Source organism: Drosophila simulans, chromosome 3L (genome assembly GCF_016746395.2).
Source record: "Drosophila simulans strain w501 chromosome 3L, Prin_Dsim_3.1, whole genome shotgun sequence".
Classification (NCBI taxonomy): domain Eukaryota; kingdom Metazoa; phylum Arthropoda; class Insecta; order Diptera; family Drosophilidae; genus Drosophila; species Drosophila simulans.
In genome coordinates this window covers 2,544,406-2,556,588 of record NC_052522.2, presented here as the reverse complement: position 1 = coordinate 2,556,588, position 12,183 = coordinate 2,544,406, and the positions used below count along the sequence as shown (strand labels likewise).

At 40.8% G+C, this 12,183-nt stretch overlaps 1 protein-coding gene across 15 annotated transcripts in view; it reads left to right on the top strand.

Annotated features, from left to right (window-relative positions):
* Positions 1-12,183, top strand: part of LOC6736501 (mitogen-activated protein kinase kinase kinase kinase 4) — a 30,797-nt gene that overhangs the window by 3,374 nt on the left and 15,240 nt on the right. For all 15 annotated transcript variants that reach the window (XM_039293741.2, XM_039293744.2, XM_039293743.2 and 12 more), the window contains exon 3: positions 3,607-3,672. In XM_039293741.2, the coding sequence (XP_039149675.1) occupies positions 3,607-3,672 (66 nt within the window). The remainder of the gene's footprint in view (positions 1-3,606; positions 3,673-12,183) is intronic.

The window sequence follows — 12,183 nt, the reverse complement described above, 5'->3', positions numbered from 1 at the left end:
GCATGTGCACTGAAAGAAACCGATCTCCAATCAGTAATATTTAGTATCTAGTATAAACAAAGGGCAGATCCAACAACTTTGTTCTGAAGAATTCACGAGATGGGCTTCTTCTTTTAAGTGGCACTATACTGCGTTTTAAATTTAACTTCATTATTTCAAGTTCCTTTCTCCGCAGTGTGTGTTTATTTTAATCAACATTTATTGCATTTCGTTAGCTGCGATAAAAACGTGTTCGCCCACATTTGTTCGGTTTGTTCCATGTGTCCGTCTGCGCTGCAATTTGCTCTGAGGAGTGGAAAGAATCGAGAAATCCACACATGTTTCAGTTTTTGTGGGTTAAAACAACATTGGCCCCGGTACCCGGGAAAATACTTTTTATAAAGTTCGGGAAGAGGCATCTCTTCGCAATCGAACGTGTGTTTATAGAAGCAAATTTCCCCGGGGTGTTGGGAAATCATTTTGTTTTCCATGTGGATCTGTGGAAATCGGTCGTTAAATAATCAGCTCTAATCAGAGTTGGCTCATGTGCTGCTGATACCCGAAAAGTAGGTAAATGGGCTTCGTGACGTCAGCTGAGTGCATTCCTAATCGAATTGGCCACGCGACCCACACGAATTAAGCCAACAAAGAGAAATAGTTTGGGTCACTGCGAAAAAATAGTACTAATTGAGATTAAAAATCAACTAAATTATATTTCAGGAAATAATATTTTAAAAACTATGAGTATTTCAGCACAGTTTCCTAGTTCTAATTGGAATGTTTTACAAGGTTTACCACTTTTTTCCTAGTGCAGCCATTGCATCTGCATAAGCCAGCTCGATTGAATTGCATGGGCGTCCTAATATGCAGTCAGTCCTGTTTTAAGCCACTCTCCTGCTCTTTGCATTTTTTACTGCTAACTGGGCCAAGCCTTTTGCAGGGGAAGCGGGCCAACTATGAGGGGTGGGGGGTAGTTCTGCGCTTTTAGACAAACAAAGCAAAACAAAACAACTCAAAAAATTCCAGTTTGCCAGGCCAAGCAAACTGTAGTAATGAAGCAACTAGCCAAAGAAACTGACAACAAAACTTAAAAAGTCATCATAAACCCAATAATCACACTTCTTTATTTTACATTCTATATAACATGGATGAACAAGTTTAATTCATAAAAAAAACATATTTATTTGAGGTAGTTTTTGGAAATTAGATTGAAATCTCTAGTCTTACAACATCAAAGGTTGATCCTAAAGCAATCTTCACTGTACCGCCAGCGACTGCGTTGGTCGGCGACTCGATCTTTCGGCCTCCAACGGGTTGTTTAGTTTTAGTTTTAGTTGTACCCGTTTGGACAAATACAAAAACAAACAGCGGCAACAACAATATGGGGGGCTGGCGAGGAAAGGCAAACAAAAGGCGAAAAAGTAGGAAAGGGGGGCGGGGCGGGGAAGGGAAGTAGGTGGTGGGAGGGGTGCAGTGGTTTTCACATGTGTCGGCAGCTGGACAATTTCCAAAGAGAGCGGCAGGAATAAGCTACAGTACCAACAACATCCGAACCAGCCTGTTTTGCCTGCTGGTAACTGATAACTGTAACCAAATCTACACTGCGAGAAAATCTAGAATATATTGTGCAGATTAGTGTTCCTACCTTTTATTCATGGGAGGGACTTTATTCCTGAGATATAGATAAAATATCTGATACTTGAATTTAGAATTTAGAAATTCATAAAAAGTACTATGATACTTTCTCGCAGTGTACGATCGCTGACCACCGACTAGAACTTTTTTCTAACGGCTACCTGAACCCGGTCATCCCCGCTCTCCGCCACTCGGCCGTTGGACTGCTCATTTGGTGGGATTTGTTTCTGTGTTGCTTAACATGTCAACGCTAATGAGTCATGGAGTGGTTCCAGCAGATACTTTTCTCTCGGTTTTCTTCGTCGTTTTCCTCACCGTTCAGTGAGTTCATTTTTTGTGAATTTTTAATTGATTTTTACAACGTGAAGTAATCAGCCATAAATAGCAGTAATTGCCGTCGCACTCCCAGCACGTTTCCTTTGTCTCTGGGCTGTTTTCCCTCTTGTTTTGGCTTTTCCCTGCCTTTCCCTTTATCGCATGTGTTTGACACACTTTTCTGGGTCTCGAGTGGTAAAAAAAAGGGCTGGGGGTGCAGCCATAAATCTACTCAAAGCGGCTTCCATAGTTCTTCAGCTTTTTCCCCTCTTAGATTTTCCCTATTTGTTTATTTCGTGGTTTTTTACTTTACTTTTACTACACTTTTTTTTTGGTTGTTGACTTTTTGTCTTTTGGTCTCTAATTCCTGCAGCTTAAGGGAGCTTCCACCCCGTGGAAAATTATGGGCGAATTCACCCGGGGGGTTGGAAAACTGCAGTTCGTTTGATGGGGATTAAAGCTGCATTAAGCTGACAACTTATGATGCGCCATAAATCAATCGTTTGAGGAAGCCAAGAGTTATATTCCGCGATATATTTTCTGTCAATAATGTGTGGATTTCTCTTGGGCGCTTTTCCCAAAACTTGTAAGACTTCAATCAACCTTCTTTCGAGTTCGCCTGCTCAACTTGTTGTAGAACTTTTGCACAAAGTGAATTTGGAGCACTGACTGCAGCTTACTAACTTTTCTTATCCATCTACACTGAAATTGGAGGATTAGGTTTATATACTTATGGCAATGAAACAAAGATGTAGCTAATATGCATGTCATAGCTCAGTCAGCTTACTTTCGTGCTTCGTGGCTAGTATAATCTAATATAATAATATTATCTTCGTTGTCCCAGGACAATAAGTCTATCAAAAAGCCATATTAATTTTCCAAGAATAGCTCCGCTCCGTAAGCCTATTAAATCAATATTTATTGGGCACAATTTCTTTATGTGCGCCTCGTGCCTCTGAACCCACAACCTCTCGAACCTTTGAGCGTCAACTGGGGCTGTCGAAAAAGTCAGTTACCTGTTGAAATGGCGGCGTTCTTGTTTTTGTTGTTATTTTAATTGGCATTGCCTTACCTGTCGTTCTGGACGTCTTTGTAATCCCAGTGGCCCCATTCGCGCCCTGCTCCTCTCCTCCATCACCTGCGCTCCAATAAAAATAGAAAGCATTGTGCCTGCCTCCACTTCTCGCTGTCGTGTCACGCTCGTGTCACGAGCTGCGTGTCAATGAACTCGCATGCAATTTGTATGGCTTTTGGGAACCGAGAATGGGCATGAAAGTGGAATATAAGGGATATCAGATGGGATGGGATGGGATGGGGGGTGAATCCAAATCGGAATTTGGAAATCGAGGATTTTTTATTTTTAGCGCAGTGCGAGTGCCTCTGCGGACTTGTCTCTCCTTATTTGTATTGTTATGCCTTAATAATTTGTTTACAAACAACCAAGAAACAAAGGGAAATCCCGGACTGGTTCGTGTTTAAAGGTTGTTTAAGTGGTGCGGGTTCCGAAAAAAGAGGGTTTCAAGAGGGGCATTCGAGGGTTCTTTGTTTGCAGTGTGTGTGTGAGCGTGTGTGTGGCAGCTGGGCGGAATGAAAAATAAAAGGATTTTATTTGGGCGTTTCCACATTGATTTTCCCCAGTTCATCCATCACTCATGTTCTCCACATTCTCTCTTTCAGGATCCAGCTGGCATCTTTGAACTCATCGAAGTTGTGGGCAATGGCACCTACGGTCAGGTCTACAAGGTAAGCGAATCGTTATATTTTATTAGCTTGTTAAGTTTTTTTTTACGGCTTTCTTTTCATAAGCAAATTTTCGCCGAGAGAGCAATGATCTCAGACTTTTGGCTTCTGGGAGTCACTTAGTCTCTTTATAATTAGCAATCGTTAGAGTTAATGCTTGACTGCGTTTTGCTTTAGTTTTGCAATGTTTTTTTCTTTATAAGCGATATGTATCTGGGTATCTGTATCTTCAGGGCGACGCCTCATCTTCCGTCTTGTTCTGGTCGCTTTAATTAGTTTGTGTCCGCTATGATGTCTAATAACTTAAAGCGGCGAACAAAACAAAAAATGACTACAAGCCAAAACAGAAATGCCGAGAACGGATTCTTCTCACACATTAACACATTTTTCTGGCTCTGCGCCTGGCGGGTTAATAGTGATAGTAGGAATAATAAAAGCAAGAATAAAAAAAGGGAGGTCAAAACTCTTCAAATTCGAAGTTGAAATGCCCTTCAAAATTTAGTTTAATACCTTTTTCTGGTATCTGTATCAATCGTAATATAAGAAACCGTTACTAACCAAGCTAATAACTTCATAAAGACATTTGTTTTAAGCTCAGCGTTAGCTTCAGAATTTGGTATACCCTTTTGAAGAGTATTAGAAGCAACAGGAACAATCATCATCATAATCACGCAGCTAAACAATGCCTTGACTTTGTGCCTGTATTTAAATTATAAGTTTAAAATGTATCTGCAAGATACAATTGTGCAGCAGCAGCAGCAGCAGCGGCGGCGGTACAAAAATAGACATTGCTTTTGTAAATTACCGTTAGCTGTTGGAAAATCAGAAAAAGCGGAAAAAGTGTGGCATGCGCCGCTTGGGAGGCCAACGGCAAGTTTTGGATGTTGCTTTTGTTGTTGTTGTTCTGGTGCTTGGGCGTTCGTAGTGCTGCAGTTGTTGTTGTTGCAGTTGCATGTTGCTGTTGCACTTTGTGGGGGTCGCCGCCGGCATCTCTGTGATGAATGCAACCAAATTGAGTTGCCGTTGCTGCTGGATTTGCAAGTTGTTGTTTATCGCCTCTACAGATGCTAAAGTATTTTTATACCCTCGAAGTGGGTAATTTGATTTGGGAATGGGTTCGAAACTGCATGAAAAGGAGTAATTTGGGCGCCATAAAGTTGTACAACTGTTGGTTGCCATTTAAAGCTAAATTGGGGAGAAGAAGGGCTTGCTCTTTAAAGTAGAACAAAAATGTTAGAGAACTACAATCAGCAAGTTTTTTAATCGTTTCAAAATGTAGAGTCTATATATTGCAGGGCAGAAAGCTTACTGATGTTTGTTTGAAATACAATCTCACAAGTTTGTGTATTTTTCTTGATACCCCATCTAATATGAGCTTTTGTACTAAGTGAGTTAATCATCGCAGAGTTGAAATATCTGGAGAATGAGTAATTCAGCCAGTGAATTTCCACATCTACCTTCAAGGTTGTTGCGCTTGGCTATTCATAATCTCCTTTCCATACACACATATTCGTATTTCATTTAATTTCTCGGAATGACCAGCTCTTTCACGTGTGCCCTTATAAGGTTCTTCAGGTGGATTAAGCTCTATCGGTTACACCATTTCACGAAATTCTGCTGTCAATCAGTTGGCATTGGCAGCTTTCAAAAGTCTCTGCAATTTCATATCTTTATGGCCCAAAATATGGCCAAAGAAATGCCAGTCAACTGAAATCTCCCACACAACTGAAGTTGTTAGGGTTACGCAGATCAAAATGTAAGACACTTGGGAAAAAGTTGCCATGAACCAATCAAATATAATAATTATAATAATCGAAAATTGTATGAGCCACAAGTTTTGTTTACTGTGTACCCGCAGTTCTTTGAGAACTTGTTAACTCAACTCGGCGACGTCTTTGGCGCTTTAAGTTGTTCATTATTCCGCAGTGGCCGAGCATCTGTGTGAAATTAGCATGAGTAATGCCGCCAGATACTTTGTGTATCTGATTCTGATTGTGTGTTTGTATCTGTATCTGTATCTGCATGTGGCTAGGAACTCGAACGCACTTAAAAAGTAACGGATGCGGAGTCCATCCACTTGCTCGCTGTATGTCTCATTTCGTTGGTATTTATTTGGCTGTGGTTTTAGCCGACTTTTCGCCGATTACTTACTAACTGACTGACTGACTGTCCAACCGGTTTACATTCGCTTTGGAGAGCCACCTTTTTGGCCCCAGCAGCTTATCAAACGTCACAGACCAATGTGTTGACCAATTTTTGCCATTTGGCCCGCTGCCGCTTGCCTTAATCATAATTTCAATTTGGCCTGGGTGTTTTTTCTTTTTTGGGTATTTGGATTTCCAGTCAATGACGATCTTTAGCATGACTTAATTTCGTTTCTGGGAATCTTTTCGCCAAGCTCCATTGATTTATGACTATCTGTCTCCCCCGTTTTGTTTTCGCTTTCGTGTTTGTTTTGTTTAGGGCACTTCCGTTTTATTGATAACTCGATATTTCCACCAACTGCGCTGTTTGTTTGCCAGCTTGTATCGCACTTAATAAGCTGGCCAAACTGTCGTCCAGTGAGTCAGAGGAGCTGAATTGGAATGGAATCGTGGCGGAGGAGTCGTGGGCGAGGGGAGGATCGGATCGTTAGCCACATGCGGTTCCGGGGAACACGTACAAGTGCAACGTGTTAACGGTCTTATGGCAAGTGCACTGATTTCTTGCTGTTGGCAGTTGGGGGCGTGTGGAAGTTATAATGAGAAGTCTGACTTCAAAAACGTGGTCAACTGGAAATTGAGAACGGTGGCCGGCCAGGAGGCAAAGTTCAGACAAAGAAACTTTACAAAAGTTTACGAATGCGAAAGAAGTTTACTAGCAGCGTAGCTGTCTAATATATATTTCTAGTTCATTTCACAAGAAGTTGCACGACTTATTCCTAACTAAATGTGGCATTTTGTTATCGCTAAAGAAATATGAAAATAGCTTGGAGATTACAACTTATAAATCAAATTAGTGAATAGTTTTTACTTGAAATGTACTTAATTGCATAAAATATGCGTCATAATTTAAATGTTCTAAGTGCATATGAACGTGTTGGTATCCAAAAAAAAGAAACACACACACAAAGCCCAATTTCCGCAATGTTCATAAATGTTATTTTTGGGGCTTGGCTCCCGTTAGTTTCCGCCCACACAATAAAAACAACGACAGCGGCCCACAGTTGTCGTATAATTAACATTTTTCATAGCTGGGCGAACTTTGACCCAATTACGTGGAACTCGAGAAGGAAGCAGATGGATTGAGGAGCACGGGGAGGTGGAGATGGATGCGGAGGAGGAGGAGGAGGCTGGCGAGGAGGTGGAGCTCCAGTTGGAGACAGACAAGTGCAGACAGCAAGACCACAATACATATTTATGAGCGAGACATGATAATAAAGCACGCAAGCAAATAAATGGGGGGAAAGAAATTAACCAACGGCGCAGGCGCAGCCAGGCAGAAAGAAACTGAAGTTGAAACTGAAGCTAAAGAGGCAGAAACTGCAGTGCAGGGCAGTCAATAAAATAAAACACGACAAGCGAAACATGCAAAATACATTAAAGCCAATAAACAAATCAAGCAGGAAGCCACAGCAGCAAAAAAAGCGAAATACAGAGGAGAAACTATACTCACACACATAAAATAGCCAGCAATTAGTGCACGAGTACCCGAAAAAGCATAAAAGGCGCTCTCAATGTCACAGATATAAAAAAACAACTAATTATTACGCAAATAGTATCTGTTGGGTAGGCTCCAAAAGCATTTAAGCAAACACAAGTCATTGACACGTTCACAGAGCGGCTACACGCAAAGAAAAACTTTGGGCATAAGATCTAACAAATCTCTAGAATTACTAGACTTTTATGATCATTCCACTAAAGAGTTATACGATTGAGATCTAAAACTAATCTTTAGATAGCTATTTAATCTAAGAAGTAACTGAAAGATACTTCAGAAAGTTCTTGAAGTATTTTCATTAGCAGGAATGTGGGATAACTTAGTATGTATTTGCCATATCTTAAAGATTATATTTAGAAGCTTAGTTTATTGCAGTGTAACTTAGTCTCCTTTCTCTTTCCCAGTTTCAGAAAAAATTTAAATGATTCCCTCGCTATCTTCAGCCATTCCCTGCATTTTCTGCGCTATTTCCCGCTCATTGTATTTTTAGTGGAGGTTCACTAACTCTGCGTTTGCTCTGTATTTTGTATTTTGTATTTTGGCTTTGGATTGCTGATTTCGGGCTGGCTGCTTCGCTTTGTTCGCTTAATTAAATCTCTAGCCCTGACACTTTTTCATTGACAAGGCAACCTGTGCGCTCCCTGCCCCGCAGCTTTTGTGCCAAAACAATAAATGGGATTTTGGGTTTACGTTTTCGAGTGTTTTTTTTTTTTTTTTTTCGCCAAGTGCGAAAAATAAAAGAAAGGCACATTTTGCTGGCCGCAGCAAACGGCGATGGGAAAGTCATCGAATCTGAGTCGAGGTGGGGGAATGTGGCTCATACATAGCTATAGATACATATGTGTAGATACATATATATCTATATGTGTGGGGGCAACCAGTAACGACCTTGGGAAGTTGCCTCTTCTTCTTGATGGCCGGTGAGTTGGTGTCGAAGCTGCTAAGTTATGCATTTTTTATAATCAGTCTGCGTGGGTTGCTGTTTTTTTTTTGTGGTCCCTCCGCTTTTTATTTATTTTTTAACAGCTTTTGTTTTTGGCTCAAATTATATATGCATGTTGGAAGTTGAAAATTTATCACTTTCGAAGGCGGCGTGTGAAATTTTTGTGGTCTGCCTTCTCCGGCAAACTGAAACCACGAACACCATTTAAAAAAAGGTTGATCAAAGGTCGCTCTTTTGGCCATTAAAAAAGGCAAAAACAAATACCGTCTTTGATTTGCTAATGGGTTCATTTAGAATACCAGGAAAATCAGCTTTGATTTCAGTTCTGCTTAACAGGGAAATTAATAATTCTTAATTTCTTTATCACAAACACTATGATTCACTTAAAACGAATGCTTTTGTGATGTGTTTTTTCGCATATATCCCAACTACATATAAAAATATCCATCTATGTAAAACAAAGACTTTGTATATCTTTGAAAATATCGATTCCAACTCTCAACCCGCTTCAAATCGCTTTTCTTTGCTCTGTGTTGATGGACAATTGACCTACTTTTGCAAATAAACTTTGAAACCCATATGTTCAAATTACCGCCCACAAATCAGCAAATGAGATAGCTCTCTTTATCTTTATGTTTGGCCATTATTCAGCAATTGGCACAAGTATGGCTTGTTGTTTTGGCTACAAGGCTAACTTTGGCAATAAGCAAATGTTTTAATATTTATGGTTTGATTAAATATGCAAACATTTCGCTGATTACTCAGAGATTGTTTTGTGGAATTCCACGATTTCGTTGGAACAGGCACTTTTGGGGCATATTTAGTTTTGTTTCGCCACTCTAATTTTTTTTGTTCGTTGTTGCTGTTGAACAATTAATTTATGAGTGAAAGTTTTGTTAGTTTGCATGCATAATTTGCTGCAGGCAACAGAGAAAAGTCTTTGTCTTTTCTCCATAGGGAATTGAACCTATCTAACTGAAGATACAGCCTTTTCTTCTTCTGTAGCTGCTGGCGGGCGGACCCTTATCTGCATATTGACTTATAATGTGACATCGGAATATAGTATATATGCACATATATATGGGATTGCTGATAGTACAGTATTGTCCATGTAATTGCGCACACAATCGGGGAGATGGGAATACGAGTGAAAAGCGAACCCGTTGACCCGCAGTCGTGTTGCGGTTGCAAGTTGTTCCTTCTTTTTTTGTGGACCACCCTATCTGTCTTTCCGCTTAATTCATTTAATTTCCAATTACCGAAATGGGGATCGCAATTTGACAGCTCTGGAGGGACGCACTCTTGCTCTCAATTAATTAGAATATAAACCCGGGAAGTAATAATACACACAACACACACACCCCTAAGTGGTAAGGAACCGGAAATTGTTGACACGCAAAAGTGACGTCATTATCGCACACAACATTTGGGTTTTATTGAATACAGCCTATATTATATACCGCCATTCCGAGACCCACATATGCCAAAATTATCTTTTGGCACAATTTCATCGCTCGCTTATCTCTGGCAAATAAACACTTTGGCCGTCAACAATGAAAATAGAGTCCGTGAGTCAGTTCTCAAGGTATACTCGGCTGATAAGACAATCTGGCCATGCAAATTGTTCTTGTGATTGGGGATTGCCAGTAAATCTAATGAATAAACCACAATTGTGCTGGTAATTGATTGGAAAGTAGGGGGAAATTGTTACGATTACGAATGAGAGGGTAATTCGTAAATGGGATTGGTTTTAAATGATTTATTAAAGGGAACATTAAAATAGAATTCTTTTATAGTCAATTAATGGTGTTTTATTGATCAATTTAGTAGTTATTGTATAAAATTCCTAGGTATAACTGGATTTATTCTCGGGCAATTTGTCTAGACAGCTTTTAGTGGCGTACTATCAGTTTTTAAATTGTAAATGCCAAAATTACATTTACGCTGGCACTTTGGCTACGAAAATAACTGGCACATCAAACAACAAACTTTGACTAACTAGGTTAACCAGGTGGAGGCTACGGCAGCAACCTGGCAATAATACAAAATGGAAAGCTTTTCCAAACACTTTGAACTCGGTTTTTCCTGGCGCTGCTCCATGCCACAACACTCCACTCCACTCCACTCCACTCGAACTCACCCGCTCACTCAGACACACTCCTCTGCTGACGGCTGGGAAAATTCAATTTAATGAAATGCAGCCAAGTGCTAAAAAGCCTGTTAAGTGGTTCAATGAACGGGTGGGCGGGATCGAGCGGGGTAAGTGCAACTATTGGCCTGGCTAACCTTTGACCCAACCTCCCCCCCTGGAACTTCGAGCGCTGACCAAATTTGAGCCACATATCTGGGCATAAATTTAAACAAAAATTTCAAGCACTATTGCTCCTTCATTGCTGTTTTATGACCCAGCTGCAAACACTCGCAGACCAAACGAGATATAGCAACGCGAGTACCAAAGTACAGTAGGCCCTCGATAGGCGGTGCTTGGCACACTCTGGCTTTCCAAAGAGACAATCTATATCTGCTAAACTTTATTTTCAAATATATAAGTTTAAATCTAACTATAACTGGAATTTCCAACACAAAATGTATTGACTGTAGCACACCTACGAATTTTCAAACAACAAAAACGTTGATTACCCAAGTTAATCAACGAAACTAACAACAATTGCTAATTGATGAGCGTTAACCTTCCCGCTCCCCCTCGTTGCCCCCTCTTACCCCAGTGTGGTCCACCTAATCACCTTTCGAATGGAGTCTACAAATTTGCACACCGATCGACTGGCAGCGCAAAAAGCAGGCATCTCATACAATAAAAAGCATGCACAAATGTTGCGTAAGTTGGCCAAACGCAGCTGTGTTGCACTGCTGATCCGAACTGGAGGTGCCCAACTCTGTGGGCCAGTGGGGCAAACCGGAGGCTGTTGCCACTCGGTGGGTTTTGGGTCGGTGGGTTACTTGTGATACCCAACTCGACGCATCGCACGGGCGTGGTGCTGTGGTTTCCATTCGCACTCCAAGTCGGATCTCTGCGGCTCGCAAGTGTTGTAATTGAATTGCCTGTGTGCGGCTGTGTGGGAGCTGCAAGATGCAGTTGGATGCAGTTGCCACAATTAATATGCCCACAAAGCTCAATGAAAGGTGTCAGCAGCAGCAGCATCGACTGAAGTAGAGGAGAAAAGTGGTGGTACCATGTGGTTTGGTTTCCTTTTGGCTTGATGTGGCTGGAGCTCTTTGGGTTACCCAACACCAGCGACAGGTGGGTGGTGGGTCCATCGATATAAATTGCATGGAAATGGGGCAAGTGGAGCGGGAAGCTGCTTGGTTGAATAAATTCTAGATAAATTCTGTAGCGACTCATAACTTTACTTTCTATGTTCCTTGATTCCAGCTCTCGGCTAATCTATTCAAAACATTTCCATTTCCTCGTTTATTTTCATCTGCTAATCGTATAGAATACATGGGATTTCTCTCCTTATCGCAAACGGAACTCAAATTCTTCCAGCTAAAACAATCGCAGTTGTATATAGTATATGAAATGTATTTCCCTTTCTCCTCTTTGTTTCAAGCGATTTGCGTGCCAAGTTGGGGCAACTTGAAAAACATGTCCAAAAGTTGATATTTTTGGGCCACTTTTTAGGGGAGGCACTTGACAGCATTTTTGCCTCTTATGCAACGTCAGTTTCCGACTTGCGTTTAAATATATATTTTTTTTTCCCTCTTCTGTTATCAGCCAGCTTGCAGACCAAAATCATATTTTTTCTGTCAGCGTCTGTTGCGAATTTTTCTCGCATTTTTTCCCTGGGATTTTTGTCGACAATTTACACGACTTGCATAGTTTCCGAACGGGGGTAGAGTGAAGTTTCCAAAAC